At 40.1% G+C, this 20,109-nt stretch overlaps 1 protein-coding gene across 6 annotated transcripts in view; it reads left to right on the top strand.

The window, feature by feature from the left end:
* Positions 1-20,109, top strand: part of Csmd1 (CUB and Sushi multiple domains 1) — a 1,620,113-nt gene that overhangs the window by 1,476,891 nt on the left and 123,113 nt on the right. For all 6 annotated transcript variants that reach the window (XM_031339198.1, XM_031339200.1, XM_031339199.1 and 3 more), the window contains 4 exons: positions 3,163-3,281; positions 6,772-6,841; positions 12,071-12,187; positions 16,909-17,118. In XM_031339198.1, the coding sequence (XP_031195058.1) occupies positions 3,163-3,281; positions 6,772-6,841; positions 12,071-12,187; positions 16,909-17,118 (516 nt within the window). The remainder of the gene's footprint in view (positions 1-3,162; positions 3,282-6,771; positions 6,842-12,070; positions 12,188-16,908; positions 17,119-20,109) is intronic.

The following is a 20,109-nucleotide window of genomic DNA, read 5'->3' as shown; positions in this document are numbered from 1 at the left end:
AGTAACATTATACACACTGGTGAGGTCAAACATTCAATGCCTCTTCCTCATCCTTCTGAGTGCTGGGCTTACAGGCGTGTTCTAACACCACGTCCAGCTTAACGAGTCTTTAGGTTGTCCTTTGTGTGTTTATGGAGTTTTTAAACATCAGTATATCTAGGTGAGTAACTCAAAGAGCTGTATGGCTTTCTGTCACTCCTGTGATGTAGCCACCTAAGGCTTAGCCTGAGATATAGTCCAGTCAAATATTACTCTTCCATCTCAATATGTACAGTAAAGAGCATCCTTCCTAGCCTGATGTAGACTGATATGCTTGTGTTTGGCTTAGACTCATTGCTGAACTCCACCTTGCTCAATGCTTGTCATACTACTTTTAATTATTATTTGCATCTTTAAAAATGAATAACCAGATAAATGAGAGAGCTGAAAACCATCCTTCCATATACTAAGAGTCTGCATCCTTAGTTTCTAATGTATACAACTCTACAGGGATGCTAAGGTGTAGGAAAAACACGCCAGTGCTTCTTTCCACAGCACTGTGATCTCGGTGAAATGTCTGTCTTACCAGAGTTTGCCTTGACTGAAGCGATGTTGTCTTCATGTTTTGATATTAATTAGAAACAAAAAGGTCTATTTCCTCTGGTGATCGTTATCAGAGGATGAATTATATTTTAGTATTCAATTTAAGGAAGGAAAAAATAATTTGGAAAGCCAAATAATATACAATAACTACATATAAATCAACATATAACAAAACTATATTAAAAGGAAAAACACATTATACAGCATGCAGAAAGGGGGCAATTCAGCTATTGAGGTTTGATATTACTTCTTATCATTTTAATCTCAAAATATTTTTACCAATTTTATCACAGTTAATTTTTCTATTTCATTTTGAGCATTCTATGTTATTGAAAACTTTGTTTTTGGCCCTGACTTTTGAAAACATAAATTATTCCAAAACAATGCTGTTGTAAAATCATTACAAATTATACCTCCTAGTATTCCAACCTTTAATTATATATTTTCCTATGATATTTTTATTACATTTTTGAGTGAAATTTTTAAAATAAAGCTATATGCATCCATGATGGTCTTGCTAATCTTTAGAGTATGGGTTCTAAATGTAGTTGTGATCTCTTTGTGATCTCTTGTGTGATTGCTTTTTTGTTGTTTGTTTGTTTGTTTGTTTTTCGAAACAGGGTTTCTCTGTATAGCCCTGGCTGTCCTGGAACTTGTAGACCATGCTGGCCTTGAACTCAGAAATCTGCCTGTCTCTGTCTCCCAAGTGCTGGGATTAAAGGCGTACACCACCACTGCCCAGCCGTGTGATTGCTTCTTTTATGTTGGGTAGCTTTATCTTCTATGAAAAACCTTAAATGGGTTGAAAATCTGTGTTAGAAATACAACATATTGTTGATTAATGTAACTTGTGTTTTATACTTTAAAAACAGCTATTTGGGGAAAAAAATCTATTTCAACTTAGGAAAAAATATTTGACCTAACTTACAGTCATTTCTGTCATAAGCATTAGCTATATTTCATGATGTGAAGCATGTCAACAAGTTCACATATCAGTCAAAACTCAGCAGCAGGGACTCAGATGAGCAATCCCACTAGGAAGGAATGGCATTTAAGTTCTGTACTCCTCTCAGGATAAAGGGAAGAGAAAAGCACTGATATCTGGCTGGTCTAGGATACATTGCTTCAGCTCCTGATTCTCAGAGCAGAGAAAACTCTCTAGCATCTTGTAGAAACTGCATCACCTAACTGTGCAGCTAGATCAGCCAAAGACTTAGGGGTTTGAGTGGTCATCAGCTTGAAGGCTCTCTTGGGGATCCGCATAGAAAGTACGTATTTGTGACTATGCTAAGCACATACAGAAGCTCCTTTAATAGTATCTGCACTTTCTAAAATCTCCTTGTCTAGAGCCAGGGAACCAGACCCAGTATCCATATGAGTGAGACCTGGGTGGAGCCAGATACCTGTTGCTACTACTACTGACATTCAAGTTCATTCTTGCTTTGTTATTGCTCATGTATTAGTGTGTGTGAAATTTTAAAGGCTGATGCAAGCACAGCTGACACAGTGTGGGTAGCTCTGCAGGAGGGCAGTAAGGGATGCTCAGTGGTAGAATGACCCTACCATACAAAGACTATCTGCCTCTGAAATAACTTGTGTCCCCATCATCCAAGCCTCCTTCATCTGTGACATGATATAGTCATGTCAAATTTTAGAGCAAAAGCAACATTACATGAAGACACACCAGTCTCACCTGGAAAAGGCCTTCTCCTCTTTCTTGGACACTGGAGGAAGGAAAGCCAGCATTTATATTCAGCCAGGTCTTGACTGTAAAAATAGAATGTTAATTAAATTCACACAGTTATCATTGTCTATGTTCCATATGATCTATCATCAGAATGTACCTATCTTATAAAACTCAAATCTTGTTAATAAAGAAAGGTCGTTTGATTCTATGAAATACAATTCTTGTATACTTTCTCTTTACAGAATGACATGGCTACTTCGACTTAATTATTCTGATACTGTGGTCTGGAGTTTAATAGTGTATGATAAATTTCTATTGTAATTTATGAGTTCCTTAAATGAAGGGGGTTATAATCTAAGGAAAGGACTAGGATGCAATATTTTATATAAATATTGGTCCTGTTAATATAAGATTGGACCAGCCATGAGATTCTTGTTGCTGGGGAACATGGAAAGAGGAGAATGAATTTGTTCTCATCTTTTTTTTTTTCCTCAGGAGGAATTCCTACATTGACAGACTTGTAAAGTTTACAGAATGCCTGAGAAAGAAGTATAAGAGAACACAATTCCAGGGTTTTCCTGCAGCAAGAAATAGTTGTTTGGTCATATCAGTATTAAAATTGAGTTCTTTATGCTAAATGAGGAATTGACAATTTTTTTCTAAGAAAAACTTGAATCCCTTCCATGATGGGAATGAATTGAGGTACTTAATAAAAATTAGGTTGCAACTCTGGTCTAATGTTATTTAAAGCCTTTTGGTCAAACAGCAGGAGGAAGCGTGGAAAGCTTTGTTTGCTTCCACAGGAAGCACTGTGAAGCAAAGCTCCCACTATTGATAATAGACGCGTTACTGACATTCCCTGATTCCCAGCATCTGTCTTTGTGTCCTTCTAGCGGTGGGCCTGGCTGCATGCCAGGAACCTGTTCTCCCAAGCAACGGCATCAAGATAGGAGACCGGTACATGGTGAATGATGTACTGTCCTTCCAGTGTGAGCCCGGGTACACCTTGCAGGTAGGCATCCTTCTGGCACTGTGATGAAAACTCAGCACGGCCATCTATGGTGTTCACACCCAATGTTCGTGTTCATGCAGTCAGTTTGCTTTGCCCCATTTCATCTGTAAATGAACAATCCATGTACATTGTAAAAACATGGCCATAGGAATCACCTTTTACATGCTGAACCACCTCAGCAGACTGCCCCATTTTATTTTTTTAACAATTATTTTCTTTCAAAAGTGTGTGTTCTTTCCATAATAATGCAGAGAAAAAAGAAGGACCAAGGAGGTATCAGAGAATCTATAAACCTCCCAGTTAGATCCTAGTGGTGGTATATGTGACTGAGCAGTGCCCTTCAGCTCATTTGTGTTTTCCGTGACTCCATTTAGTAAGTTACCACTGGATACCTCCGTTATTCCCCTGCAAAGAAACATTCAGTGGCTTTTCAAGAAAAGCAATGGACAAGTTTTGCTATAAGTCTTTACAGTTGTTTAACAAAATTATATAGACATCTCCGTACATGCACTATAAATGGACAAGCAGCAAGATGAATGCTGTTTCTGTTATCTGTTTCCTGTTTAAACCATGTGCTACAAGCAGCAGTAGTCATAGATGACCCTACTCATGTTTGTACTCTTCATAAAATTCATGTCTCCGAACAATTTCTCACAGGTTTATAATAGCATTAAATTTGATGTCATCTTAAATGCTATCTCTGGGCTATGCTCCGCACCTAGTTTCATGGAACAGCTTGAGTAAGACTCAAGGAAGAGTGAGATAATACACAATGAAATAAGGGCAGTGTATACGATTAGTCTCTCCGCATATGTGGGGTAAAGAACTCTATCAAGTAGCAGTGCCCAGCACCTAGTGAAGGCTAGGTCATGATGCAAGACTTCACATCAGTCCCTACAGACCCTGTGGCATGATCTATGAGGTCTATGATTGGAGAAAATATCTATTAAATCCCCCACATGCTTCAATAAATGGAGAATATGGATGCTATCATTAGAAAGAAATGTTAATGTTTTATAAACAAGTAAATACATGTATCGTTTTCATGAAGGCCAGACTATAGCTCACAGCCCTGGGATCTTGCCTGGCAGGGCATTAACCATATGGACTCCGCACATACTGGGTTGTAGAAACTGAGTTTCCCCACAAGATCCTGTAGCTCTGTGACAGAAACACATGCTTAACAAGGCACAGGGAGACTAATCAGGGTGGTTCTTAGACAAGTAACGTACTTGTACTTATTACAATAGAGAGAATCCTATGTCCTAGATCATGAGTTCCACATGCGAAAGCACTTGCTCCACTTCCATGTGCTTTTTGTTTGGTCTTTTTCCACTGGCTTTTGTTATAACTGACTGAGGCTACATCAATACAGTCTGCTTTTCTTTGATGAAACCCACATTTCAGCACTGTCTCCTCTTCTGATATCTGTGTTCTTTTGTGTTGAAAAAGTGATCTTGTAGCTTCTGTTAGCTTCCTATTTTAGTGATAGTTTAAGACCTTGGAGAAGAAATACTCTTTCAAAGAGAGATTACCTATAACGTGGAATGACACTCTTCCTAGATACACTAGACTATGAAAATATATCAGGTTGCTTATTAACCCTGCTCTTCAAATGGAAGCCTAGCCATTGTCATTACCATGAGCAGCATTGAGCCTGGAGCTTGGGGGATGTTAATATCCCCAACAACAGAAGTGGATGTTCAGCAACTTTTATTGCTAACATAGCTTCACTAACACACCCATTAACTTGCACACATAGAACATACATTCTCCTGCAAATCACTGTTCCTAATACACTTCTCACAGAAACATACATGACACAGAGTGAGATTAATGGCCACACACTATTGTGCTAGCACCTTGGGCTGCTAATAAATCCTGAATACCTCAAGACCCAGCCAACATAGATGCACTTTCATGCTCTTTCAAAACATAAAAATGCAAAAATTCCTCTTAGGATATAACCTTGAAGATAAAATCTTCAGGATCCAATTTTGTATTTGATCTATTACACAAATTTTATTTGAAATCATTCATCCAAATTGTTTATGGTACTGTCCATAGCAGAATATGCTCTGATTTGTGGTAAATGACCATTTTACTGGCAGTCTTCAATAAATATCTTTAAAGGCTTTTGCACTTTATGCTTAACCATAATTCAGGAAGAAATTTATTAAATACAATTTAATGGGCCACAGGATATATAAACACATGCACTTTGGCATCAGACTGTCTTCTTGAAAAACACATATTTTCAAAGGAATGTGCTGGCACATGCTTTTAGTCCTAATACTTTGGGAGACCAAGGCAGAGTGATTGGAGTTTGAGGCTAGCAGGGGGCAACAGAGTAAAACTTGATGAACAAAGCTAAGAAACAAACTTATTTTTCCTTTAGAAATATTTTTAAAATGCCAATAAGAATGAAAACAGAGATTAGTTTTTTAACAGAATAATCAGCTCAGGGAGCTAACTCCCTTGTCTTTGTTGGTCATACATGTAAATTTATGCTTCCTGAGTCCCTGATGTGTATAGTTTTGCCTTAGCTACTTTTAGGTGGGAGACAAAATGTGTGATGAGATGAGGCAGAGGTGATCACAGGAAGGAAAAATTAAAACAGAACACCACTGAAGGGTGCTTCCAAAGCAGTGGTTCTCAGCCTGTGGGCTGTGACCCTTTGGGGTTGAGTGATCCTTTCGCAGGAGTTCCCCTATGACTATCTGCTTATCAGATATTTACATTATGATTCATACAGTAGAAAAATTACAATTATGAAATAGCAACAAAAATAATTTTATTGTTTGAGGTCACCATAAAATGAGGAGCTGTATTAAAAGGTCGTGGCGATAGGAAGGTTGAGAACCACTGATCTAGAGCCTTCTCTTTAGAGAGAGTTCAGCCAGTACATTTCCACTGATCTCTCCATGGCTGCTTGACTTTTACAAGTTTTTAACAGTGCTCTGGAGGATCACAAGACCCTGAGTTGGGAGGACTGATTTCAGTACAGACTAGAGTCTTTCTGCCTCCTACCGGGAAGGGCATACTGAACTGCCTGTTACACTGCAAAGCTGGAGTGAGGATGAATTTGTGGCTTTTGCACAGTCAGGAAGGTAACCCAAAATGGCTGGCAGCAAATTCTAGGACACCATCCCCCTAACCCCTACCATTTGTCCCCAATGACCCCTGCCTCTCAAGCTAGATGCTGTGATGTTGCTACTCCTGGAGAAATTAGACATACTACGTCTGATTATGTTTGTCTTCCTTGGGCATGGTGAAAAATGAGCCGAAATGCTGCCTTTTTAGATAGTCAAGATTTTGTTAGTGAGAAGGATCTTGTCAGTGTTAATTAATATTTCCACGTGAGACTCACTTACAAGAGTTAGATTTCACAGTCTTTAAAGAGACAAAGAAGGTAAGATATTCCTACACATTTCATTCCTAAGTACTCTGCTGAAATAACAGGCAAGCTTCCTGGTTTGCTTTGCAACAGGGCCGCTCACACATTTCCTGTATGCCGGGAACCGTACGTCGCTGGAACTATCCTTCCCCTTTGTGCATTGGTAAGTACACCTGCACAGGCTGGCTGAGTGACCCTTATCCAGTCAGCTTGCTTCAATGCATACCCTTCCATGTCCCACTCAAAGCACACATTGTCACTCTCAAAAGCACACATTATTAGATTGAACATTCTCACGCAGGGCCAAGTCACAGGCATGCAATGAGCTCCTCCCTGTGGAATTCGGTAGTTCAGCTTTCGGAGGGACTTCGGAACAGGCTACCCAGAAAAGCTCTGACACTCCCAGCTCAAGGTGCCAAACAGTTCAAATCCATGTCAAAAGCCCAATTTATTAATTTATGAAGGAAGATGAGAACAGTACTGACAGGCTGAGCGGCTTTTCTGAACATGCTGTTAGCCTCAGGAAAGGCGTGTTTGCAGAAGCAAAGCTCAGAATTACAAGCAAGTCATTGGATCTCTGGAAACCAGTCTGTTTGTATTCCACATTGAAGGGTCCAGTGACAGCTATGTGTAGACATCCTCATTAGCACTGGAGAACCACTGCCTATTTTGTGGGTGTTGGTGGGGGAAGCTATGCCTGAGGCACACTGCAGGACAGGCAGCCCCTTACCAGAGCCATAGGGCCAGCTTCTCCAGTTTGTGGGTTACACCTCTGACCTGCATAGTCCACCCACCTGCCCAGTGCCTATTTTTTTCATGCCCTTTCCCTAGAAACTGGGCTTACTTTTCCATCTGCCCCCACATCCTCTAATTCACTAGGCAGCTGGTATGACAGAGACAACAAGCCCAGCAGCACTAAATCTGTCCTTATATAAAATGTCCTTAAGGTGTTTATTATGCAGTTTTTAAACATGACTTTTGATTTTTCCATACATTGCAACCAGACAGGATGGAGGGAATTGGCTGCTCTTGAGTTTGGAGTAAACCTTAACATTACCTGTCAGATTCCTTGAAATCTTTAGCCTCTGCCCCTTGTGCCTGGGCTAGCTGGCTTTTCACATGGTTTAGTACCACTAACATCATTAACATCAACTCTGACTACAGTTGTGTCTGGAACATCATCCTGTTCATCAGATCCAGAATGGGGGGCTATGTCAACGCCTGTCTTAGAACCTACCTTGCTGCAGCAGAGGCTCTCTGATACTTCTTGAGTCTGAAGGCTCTTCCCACAATGGCCTCAGTTGTTGTTACATTCAGCTCTCTGATGCCTGTATCCCACTCAGACAGCCCATATTGTCTGGGACTGCTTTAGGAGAAAGGGTCATCTGTGGCCGCAAGTCAAGCAGCTTTAAATGTTGGGACATATCCTCTGGCTGGTTTCAGTTTCAGTATTCACTTTGTTGAGGACCACGATGATACACTGTGCTGGTCCCCCAAAGTCAACAAGGTGATAACTGTGGTATGTTTCATTGGCATGCTACTATCCCTGCTTCTAAACAAGTCTAAGCTACACAATGACTTTGAGAAATATACAGTTTAACTGGCAAATGGGACTCCATACAGAGGATAACGTATGGCCCCAAATGCAGTGAACAAACAAAACTCAATGCTCTATAGCAGCCTTGCTCTGGAACATAATTCCTATCTGTATTCCCCATCATATTCTCTTTCAAGGGAGCATTCTTCCTCAGAGGCTAGTATTTTATGTGTGACACACAAACATAAATTTCCCTATTAACATGCCTTCCACATAAAAAGCTCCTTGTATAAGATGGAGGTTTGTAACCCAGCATTGGTCTGGAAGAAGAAGCAGAAGGATATCAAGGAGTCTCCAATTCTTTACATCACCCATCTTCTTGTGAGATACCATTTTCCACAGATAGTGATTTCGATTCTTTCAGCTCTGAAGTGGGACTGACTCCCAGCAGACATATTCAGATAAGGGCTATTGTGTTTATAAGAAAATGTTTTATTTGAATTTGAATTACTAACAAATTAGCAAGGTATATATGTATATATATATATATATATATATATATATATATATATATATATATGACTTTTACATGTCCTTTAATGAGGATATATATATGTATATATGTATATGTACATATGTATAAGCAAATACTGAAGTTAAATAGATATATATGCCTTTTACATGTCCTTTATATCCATATATATGTTTGCATATATATGCAAATACTGAAGTTACATCAATTTCTACAGTTTGGGGCAAGGCATACAGAGAAATTCTCCACTGTCAGAACTCCCACACAACTATAATGAGCCATGAAGGCTGACATAAGAAATCAAAGTGTTTTGTAACTGTTAGCTCCAGGTTTATATGAACAGAAGAATGTAGGAGTCTGTAAAGAGAAAATATTTTACTCACTGGCTTATGGAAACCTCATGTCCTAATTCCTTATAACCACAGAACTAATAGAGTCAAGGTACAGAAGCCACTTTCTAGAACCCATTGAAGACTCAGCTCTGTTCTCAGAACTTACTTAAGTAATGCTGACTGTTCTTCATATCACATAAAGTCCTGGAGGGGCAGGCAGCTTGCCAGAGCCCCCAGCAGGGTTAGAGTTCATACTGGGACCAGCGGGACTGCAGACTTTTTGCATTGTGGGGTTTTAAACAGTGTGTGACCTGTGACATAGAATAAAAATGTATCTATTTTTGCTGGATCATGAGGAACCTGCACAAAATGAGATATACAAATTCAGAAAAATGCAAAGTCCCTGAGTTCTGTACAAAGGATCATCAATCCTTCTGAAGGACATCATCTGTGGATGGCTCTCCACACAGACAGCTTGTTGAGCATGAGATGAGGGCATGAGAAAGGATGAGCAGGAATGGGCTGGGGTAATGGTGTCAAAAAAACTCTATGTCTTTTTTTTATTATTATTAGATATTTTCTTTATTTACATGTCATATGATTTCTCCTTTCCCAGTTCCCCTCCAAAAAACAAATGAACAAACAAACAAAAACAACAAGAACAAACCCCTGTTGCCTCCACCTTCCCCATGCTTGCCACCCCACCCTCTCCCACTTATTGGCCCTGGCATTCCCCTACATTGGGGCACAGAACCTGTACAGGGGCAAGGGCCTCTCCTCCCATTGATGATCGACTTTGCAATCCTCTACTATACACATGCTGCCAGAACAATCAGTCCCACCATGCATAGTCCTTGGTTGGTGGTTGAGTCCCTAGGAACTCTGAGGGTACTGGTAAGTTCATGTTGTTGTTCATCTTAGAAGTAGCTTTAGCCTGGCCATTATAAAACAGAGTAAGCCTGGGACTGAAGAGATGGCTTAGTGGTCAAGAGCACTGGCTGCTCATGCCACGGACCTGAGGTCAGTTCTTAGCACCCACATGGTGACTTACAAGCAGCTGTAACTCCAGCTTCAAAGGGTCTAGCACCCTCTTCTGGCCTCTGCTGTACTTATCAAGTACATATATTGTACACAGATGTATGTACAGCCAAAATATTCATATGGATAATTATTTTTTTAGATGCATACTAACAATAGGGTTCCTTCAATACACCAAAGTGAGGTAGATGGGGGTCACATTTGTGGAGAGTTCTGGTTTGATGTTAATCAGCTGACTCTTCTTATGTGTACAAGGCTGACCTGTACTGGTAGCTCTCACATCACCAGGAAGTCATCCTGTGTCCAGTTATCTAGATGTTCATGGAATAAATCACACTGACCCTGTCCTGTGTTCAGGACGGATAACAATACTGAGGATGGCGCTTGTCATTCCAGCTTGGCGAGGTCCTGTTAATGATGGCCATGTCAACCCTCCTCTGATGAGCTGGGGATCTATCACAGATGCTCATATTTTGTGACATGGATTTATTTTGGCCACACTCAAAATCAGAAAAGATTTTTTAGAAACATTGTTATCACTGGACACTCATCCTGTCTTTGTGGCCATTTCCCATTTTCTGTTTATGCTCTCCCTGTGTCCTCCCTCTTCCCAACCTTCCTTGTAGCTAGAGGGTCCTGTGTAGAGAAGTGCTTTGGTTTATCCCCCATCCCGGCATGTTTTTAGCCCAGTGCAGGTCCAGGAACTACATGTAAGCAGAGTGTGCACTTAACACATGAGTCTCACCCGCTGACAGCCAGCTACCCGCTAGGTTACTCTCTAAGTTACAAACATGCTCATTTTATCTGAGCTGGTATCTAGAATCATGATGTAAAGCATCTAGCATAAGTATCTAGCTAGCATAAGACGTAAAGTTAGTTCTTGACCATAGCGAATGTTGACACCCAAGTTTCAATGCCCTGTCTTAATCAACTAACCACAGTCAGAATTCTTGCCTTGTAAATATTTTCTCACATGTAATTTGCCTTTAGTGTGTAAACTTATCTAACCTTAATGACTGAAAATTGTTTGAAAATTAAAAAAAAAAAAAGCTACTATGCATGCTTTCTGATAGAGGCTTCTGAAAACACGAGCTGAGTGCTTAGAAATTGTCTCTTTAACTGGTCATAAATGGTCAAAACCAAGGGCCCCTGGTGAGTCAGCCTTGTGGCTAATGCAAACAGATGTTTATTTTGCTATAAAATCTGCCCTGTTTCTTTACTGGCAAACATCAGACACAGCAGCACAGCAGATGCACAATTTTGATCCAGACTTACTATTTTCATGACGTGGAACTTTCTGGAATAAATGGTTGCAGAAAGCGATATTCTCCATTTAAAGGGACTCCAAGGATTAGGGCTACTCAGGACGCTGGGACCCCTGAACCAGACAGAACTGGAGCATCCTGGAGAACAGAAGGGCTATCCCAGTTGTGAATCTTCAGGCCAGTTACCTAGTCTCATTGACTTTATTTCCATCTGTCAGATGAGGGCCATGTGAACCCCAGCCTTCATGACTGCTATAGGGCTTCAGGGATGGTTCTCATCAGTTTACACACAGTAGGAACATAAGTGCATTTGGTTACACACAGTAGGAGCATAAGTGAGCACTTAGTTGATAGCTAGCAATACTACCACAAATGGGAATCATAAAGCCAAAGTCAACCTGATGCCTTGTTTTAAATGCACTGAAAAATCAGCTGACCTTAGCTAAGAGCCTATAATGCCAGAAGGCAAGTCCAGAAGAATCTTGATTCCCAAGTATCCCACAATGAGGAGGGAAGCTGGGCCCCTAGGTAACTAGCACACACACCCTATATGACAAGCCATCATCAGATACTACCCCCAGGTCCTAGAGCTTTCTCTTCAATAGTATGGTCCAGTAAGCTGGGTAAAATTAGATATTTTTGCTGAGCACAAAACTCTACAAGATTTCTGTGCTCTTCTTTTTAACAGCCACCTGTGGTGGGACACTAACCAGCATGAGTGGAGTGATCCTGAGCCCAGGGTTCCCAGGCTCATATCCCAACAACTTGGACTGCACCTGGAAGATATCACTGCCCATTGGATATGGTGAGTGGGCCAGGAATCATTCCACCTGGCATAGTTCCCCTGAGTGATTTTGGTGATCTATTGACTTATCTGTGCCTTTAATTGGAAGTAGATTTCAGATTTAAGGAGAGCTTTAACAGAAAACTATTGAGAGCAGAAACTTTAAAAATTCATTTAACCGTGTGGTTCCCTTCAAGGAAATTTTAATTAGCTGAATGTTGCCATGACACGCCATTCATAAGTAATCAGTCTTCTCAATTACATCTCTGCTTAGTCTTGGTTATCTCTAGGATTTGGGAGTGGTGACTCTTGGTGGCAGGTTTTAGGGCTTTCTTCATGCTATAGCACATACTAAATGCAATATAACATAAATTTGGGAATATAGCATCTTATTAACTTTTCAGTTATATAATATGTTGGTTATTGGCTTATACAATTTTAAGACATATTTAGCTATTAACTTTCAGACTTTAGGATTATCTGTTTTACAACAAAACCACAGATAATCCTAAAGTCTGAAAATTTGTGGTTTTGTTATAAACCTAAAATCTTATTTTGCCCTGACTTCAAAAGCACATGATCTTTGTGAAAGTCTCCAATTCTCTTCCATGCCAGCCTTCACCTCCTTGGTTCTTCCTTCTCACTGTAGACCTTTCATCTGGCCTCCAGCTGCTCTCTTTCTTCTGAAATCACAATGTATGTGCACCAAGGGAGGGACTCAATGGAAATCCCAAGAGATAGTAACTGGGCACCTAGATACCAATCCCTTGTTATGTAGATGAGAAATGACCAGAATCTATACATAATCCACTATCTCAGAAGGTCATGAAGTTTTCAAAGTACCTTCCTTGAAGAGCTATGCCTATGATACCATCATGTAGGGAGACAGTTCTGGAGAAGGCATAACTGGTCAACTTGCTCACTAGAGAACACTGTGACCATGCAGTGGGATGAAGGCCCTGCCTGGCTTGAGCAGGTACATGACAGATGTTGTCAGCTGGTATTTGGTGAGCTAGACAAGGTAAGAGGAGGATTTGGTGGTCATTCCAAGAGGGCCAGTATATGGAGTCTTGACCTAGGACTTGTTAGGAGCCATAAAGAAGTCAAGATGCAAAGTCTAGGGAGGAGAAAAAAGGTCTCAAGGACTTGAATGGCTTTTCCGTGGAAGACATCCCACTGTAGATAGGGTACCAATAGCAGGTCAAATAAACAGTTCTATCCAAGTCCAACTTAGTGAATCAGTGAGTTATTGGGATAACTTATGGGAATACAGTTGAGGGGTTACTTACAAATGTATAGATGTCTCAAAAGAAGCTACTTCTCAAAAATTCCCACCATAGAATGGACAACATCCTTGGAGTTCCCTATACAACTTACAGAGAGCTTGGAAACTCAGATTTCTCCTGTCTACAGAAGTTCTTACTGCTTATATACAATCTTTTGAAGCATCTATGTGAATCTTATAATTTCAGGAACTTCCTGAGATGTCTGAGTTTTATGGACTTCTAGAGCCTTGTAAATTTCATTTACTTCAAGAGTCCTAAAGGACCTTGGACCTCCATAGAGTAAGATATATTATAATCCAGAGAACAACATACTCCTTCTTCTGGGTTTTATATCTTTTTGTTCCTTTCTGGGCATCTTTCTCTGGGCCTTGGGATTGGAGGATTGGATGATGTAGATGCCTGATTATTAGGTTGCTATATCATATCAATAGTCATTTGGTCTCAGGAGTTTGAACACAGGAGGGTCTCTAATACATTTTTTGTTATATAGCGGAGTTCCCTTCCATGAGTAATTGAAGCTAACAGAAATAGTAATATTTCTGTACAAACACAAATGATTAGAAGGCAACTTGGCAGACAAATTGCATCCATTTAACACAACAGTAGCAGTTGCTTCTCTACTGAAGTCTATGACCACCTAGTCCTGACTTACAGAGCTAGATCTAAATTCCCGCCTATGGACTAGGCCTTCAGTCCAATTGGAAAACAATTAATATCCATTACAGTTGGGCAGTGATTGCCCCAGAAGGCATGTTCCTATTGTAGAATGTAGGCTCGGAGCCAAACAGGACAGTTAGTGACAGTTCTCCCCAGCAACTCACATGGTACTCTCCAGGGCTGTGAAAGCCAGTCAGCAAGAAGGGACATTTTAGTTCAGTCACAGCCTTATAGTCCTGTGTCCTCATGCTAATGTATGCAAGGGTGTGAAGCAATGCTTACTTCCCATCTACATCTGAGATGCATCCAGCAGCATGACCCACTAGGCCTCCATGGCCTCCTTAGCCAAGAACATATAGGTAGGTAGTCCACTGCTAACACTAGAATTTTCCTTCAATAATCAAGGTTTCTTGGAGTACCCTTTCCTACCCACAATTCTTCATTTAAACTTCTTGTCTTTGCTGTTCTTCAAGATGTATTTTTAAACCTGTAAGAAACTCTAAGGTTAGAATTATGTAATGATGGCTTTTTCCCTTTTCCACTTCTCATGTCTGGCCTGTATTAGGCATCAAGGACCATTTAAATGGTCTCTATCTCAGCAGCCGCCTTCCCCCATAGTTTGGGGCTAATTTTCTTCCTTTTTCGGTGATTCATTATGCTGTGTGTGCTGCTTTGGTAAAATAGAATCTACTTCGACTCTCTGGGTCTGCTTTCTTGAATACGTGCAAAGATGCAGTTAAGAGAAATGTCACCTATAAGATACTCTTATATTTTTCATTTGTTTTGTTTTTTTATAAATCTTTTCTTTATAAACAACTATAGTGTGATGTCAGAAAATAATATCCTAAATTATAAAATGGAACATGTCGTACAGTAAGGAAAGTATAAAGGGTCCTTCAGGATGTTTGCTCTACACATAGCAGAAAAACTAATACTCATAAACTCCATCAGCTAAAAATGAGTGCTTTGCTCCCAAGCCAATGCCACATTACTATTTAAAGCTTTGTCAAAATCAGAAGGCAAATCCTTTATGCAGTGGACTCTGCATTTGCACTTGATCTTCAAAGCATAACTATGACCAGATGAAAGAGTGCTGTATAAATTTCAGCAGAGATATACTCTTAGATTGGCTTTTTTGCTATATCCATAGAGTTTTAGAATATTCTATGAGATAATAAAAGGATGACTAGGCGGTATTTGTTCTAATCCCTTCAGCTGAGCTCTGTAATGTCAAACTGGTGAAGTTTGTTAGAAATTAGATAATGATACAATCCCACTTAAAGGCAGATTAAAGCCAAGCTCTGTTTCATTTGCTGATAGGTATTAGGTAGTGTGATATGTGGCTGTATATTTTATCCCTCTCAAAATGGTAATTTTGCTCACAATGTTATAATTGTTACCCTGCTTTCTTTTCAAGCTTAATTCTATGGGAGTGAAAAGCCACCTTTTCTCTACACTCTGCTGTTTAGATGTTGGCCATCTTCCATGTCGCTGGCTCTTGATGTGGCTATAGTCTTTGAATTTCTTCTGAATTTTTTTCCCAAAATAACAGATTGAGCATCCCTTACCAGCCTCCCAATGAGAAAGTTGTGTATCTGCCAAGATGATATGAGATGAAGCCCACACTTAATCGAAAAATATTCAAAGACTGGCTTACTAATTGAAGATATTTCTTTCTCTTCTAACTTCTGTCCCCTCGGCCTCTTTCTAAAGTTTCACACCAGCCACTTTCTCTCACTCTTCCTTCACTGTTGAGCCAAGTTGAACATATTTAATACAAACTCATTTTCTCCAAGAAGTAGCAGAATGCACTTGAGTCATTGGGCTAGTGGCTCTGCTCTAGCTTGCATCACGATAATCCACAGGCAATGAGGACATTGTTCATCTGAGCTGTCTACAAACCTCACTGCGACCTTCCTTGTGTAACAGTGGACATAGCTGATGCTGATGAACCTCTGTGCTCACCTATGAAGTTAAAATGACACTAAGCACTGACTTGCTTAGTGATTTTGAAGAAGTTGGCAAAGAGAATTCTGGCAGGGTAGTTAACCTTATGCTAAATTAACTAGAAGGACGATAGTTTGATGTCCTTCCTTGAAAGACTTATAGAATTTGTTAGTTCTTTATTACCCACCTCTCCTTCCTTAGATCCCCTTCATAGTCCTTCCCTTACCTGACTTTTTATGAACCTCTTTCTTGGAGACACCATTTTCTCTGTATCTAATATCTCATGTAAGCACTTGATTTAACTTTTCAACATAAAAATCTTTACCATTAAAATCAAGAGGGAATGGAACTGATTCAATGACAGAGGACTGGTCTAGCATGTAGGATACCCTGGGTTTGATATCTAGAACCACATTACAGGAAAGAGAGGATGACAAGAAAGAAATTTTTCCCTTATTTTATTACTAATGTTCATAGTTAAGGTTTTATTTTGCTTTACTATGCACTTCTCTTTTGCTAAAACCATGATTAACATGCCATGTATGAGGTCAGCTTGGTGCTTTTATTCTAATCATTGACATAGTGATGTTTCCTTAAGTTACCATTCTAAGACTGATACGGTGCTTCTCTGATATGGTGCTAGCAGTACTTATGCATGACAGAATTGATTAATGAATATGAATTTTGCAGACAAAGATCACACAAAGTTAAGCTAAGGTATGTCTTTAAAGATACAGTATTTCCTCAACCATGTTCCCCTTGCTTTCAGAAATGAGATGATAATCCCTCTATTCACCCTTGATTTGGGATACATTATCATGAACTTTCTGAAGATCACATGTTTTCTCATAGGCGCACATATCCAATTTCTAAATTTTTCAACTGAAGCCAACCATGACTACCTGGAGATCCAGAATGGTCCTTACCACAGCAGTCCAATGATGGGCCAGTTCAGTGGCCCTGATCTGCCTGCAGCGTTGCTGAGCACCACACATGAAACCCTCATCCACTTCTATAGTGACCACTCTCAGAACCGACAAGGATTTAAACTCAGTTACCAAGGTAAGCAACAGACTGAATGGATCTACAGGTGCTTCTTATACAGCATTTAATCCTAAATCTTCTTGGTTGGTTAAAGCCTCATGAAGCCAAATTGATTCCCAAAGCGTGTTGGACTCTTGACTTGCAGTAGGATCTTGACTGTCCTGGAACATGGAACTAAAATCACAGAAAAGCTATTAGCCACATGAAGACCTAGTGCATGCCCTGCTCTCAGCCTTATTTCCTCTACTGTCTCTTCCTTGTCATCATATACCTCTAGCCACACAGTCTTCTCTTCTATTACTTATCCCTTATAGCCCTTTAGGACATGGACTAGACCAGAAGAGTACATGGATATCAAAGGTAATACAGGCAGCCCCAGGCACTTGTGCCTTTTTGTCTCAGCATCATGCCCGCTACTCTGTTTGATCCTTGCAAGGTATATCAGTGACTCAGTCACTGTTCTATTGCTGTGAAGAGACATCATTGCTAAGGCAACTCTTATAAAAGAAGACATTTATTTGGGGCTTTCTTTCAGTTTTTGAGGTTTTTTCCCATTATCATCAGGGCACAAAGCATGGTGACACACAGGCAGACAAGGTACTAGAGAACTACCTCTACATCCTGTTCCATAGGCAGGAGGAAGAAAGACCATGACTAGGCCTATCATGGGCTTTTGAAACTTCAAAGTCTACCCCCAGTGACTTACTTCCTCCAACAAGACTATATGTATTCCAATAAGGCCACACCTCCTGGTCCTTAATCCTTTCAAACAGTTCTACTCCCTGGTGACTAAATATTAACATATATGAGCCTATGGGGGACATCCTTATTCAAATCACCACACTCAGGAAAAAGAAGCAGTTCAGAAGAAAATCATTCTCCTCTCTCACTCATCCAAACACAAAATCACTGAGAAAAGTTCCCCTCAGTTTCTCCCAAATTACCTTTCAAGTGTCAGAAAGATTGGCATTTTTATTACATCTGAAATTATTTTGTTAGCCTTCCTCCAAATATTGTTAAATCAAATGAAGTTGAAAATGCTCCTGGCTGACTCATTTATTCCCCCTTTGTTTTATAAACAGTCTTCAGAAACAGGGCTTGGGCATTTTATCACAGTGACATGCTGACATTTAAGTTGGCTATCAGTTTGTATTTCTTTGATTGTTATCTAAAATGTTAACACAGACTTTCAGAATTGGAGTCTCTGAAAAGAGGAGGCCAGTCAGGAGGAAACAGAGGTAGATACCCTTTTTACTCTCCTTCAGGGATTCCTGTAGAACTCAGATCATAGGCAGTACATGGAAGAGCTATGTCTATTACCCAACTATGATTGACTTCCTTAGAATGAGGTGGGCTTCACCTAAATCTTTCCATGTGTAGAGGTCATTAGTGCTACCCCTATCAGGACTCAGGCTCATTGCTCCTGCATGACCAAGCATAGAGGTATCCTAAGAGTATCCTAAGAGTCCTTTGGAAAGGAATCTTCAATAGTTTGTTATCATGACTGTTAGATGAGCCTGGGACACCGAGTGACTCCAGGATTAAGAACTGGCATGCCAGTGGAGAAGTATCTTACTTTACCTGTTTGTAATTTGCAGTGTTTTTTGTTTTTTGTTTTGTTTTGTTTTGTTTTGTTCTGTTCTGTTCTGTTCTGTTCTGTTTTGTACTGCATAAGAACTAGACTAAGCCAAAAGACATCCTGGGTCTTCTCAAACTCTAGAGTCAATTGCCTATGCATAGATTTTATAAACATTCTACCAGAAGGAATAGTGTGGGAAAGTGGTGGCCACTGCAGATCTGCTCCATGCTCCCATAGTACTTAGTTCATGCTGGTCCCCAGTGTGCCATGTGAATACTGTACGTGGTGATGTTTCCTCCCCAGTACTAAAGAACCTGTATTCTACTGCCTGTGCACTTTAGGGAAGTCCCTGTACTATGTGAGGCTCTTCTTTACTAGGTTTGGTTCTGTGCTCTTGACTGTTTATTAAATGAAATCTATTTCAGTCTCTACTCATTGTAGACAGCACAGCCTGTCTACGCAATCCCTGCCAGTGCAGGTGCTGGCATGGATGCTATTTGCCCTGTCTTGCCAATGTTTGATTTCATACTGGGTTCCTTTGGGACTTTAGTAAAATAGCAATTTATAGGGAAAATTTGAGTTTCCTGTTTAGATTTTTACTCTTGATAATAATTAGGAAAGGGACACTGAAGGAAGTTCAGTGATAATTGTATTAGAGTTTAAAACAGAAACAACTGAGCAGGCAAAGTGCAAGCTTGCCAACTGCCAGGAAGGGAGAAAGGAGGAAAGAAAGCTATGTTCCTTAAAATCAACCACATGGCAGACTGGGAGTAGCCTCAAAGAATGAGAAAGTTCATAATGCCAGTCAAAGCAGACCAAGGCTTTAGAAAGAGAAGAAATTTTAAAAAGAAAAGGTCCATGCTTTTAGTAACTCAGAAAAGCAGACCAGTTCTGCAGATGTGGATAGAAGTAGATCCATTGGCAACATCACCAAAGGAGGGGCTTCTCAGAAGAATGACTACATCATCTCATTAGAGGAATAATTATTCTCTTATCTCTTTAGCATGGGTTTATATGAACCAACCTCCCTGAAGGGTTGGTCTCTTCATCAGTAATTGATAGGCCCAGGTAGATTAACTCTTAGTTTAGTTTCATGACTATTGGAGAAGACTGTGAAAAGCAATGCTTTAATCTTGGAAGCAAATCAGAATGTGGTATCTCCAGACACAGAGCCATAAGTAAATTTTATTCTTTTGACCAGAATCCACTTCTAAAGGTATGTACCAGAAGCCAATAGAGTTTTCTGTCATACCCTCACAAGTAGCCTCTAGGTAAGGGAATTCATTTTAAAAAGTCAAACCCAGACCTCCTTTCTAGCTTATCTTACCTCTGGCCAGGGCAGAACTAAAGACATTGGTTTAAACACTTCTGAAATCTCTGGCGTGTGTGTGTGTGTGTGTGTGTGTGTGTGTGTGTGTGTGTGTGTGTGT

The sequence above is a fragment of the Mastomys coucha genome, unplaced genomic scaffold, assembly GCF_008632895.1.
Source record: "Mastomys coucha isolate ucsf_1 unplaced genomic scaffold, UCSF_Mcou_1 pScaffold22, whole genome shotgun sequence".
In the NCBI taxonomy this organism is placed as follows: Eukaryota; Metazoa; Chordata; class Mammalia; order Rodentia; family Muridae; genus Mastomys; species Mastomys coucha.
This window is presented reverse-complemented; position numbering and strand designations above follow the sequence as displayed.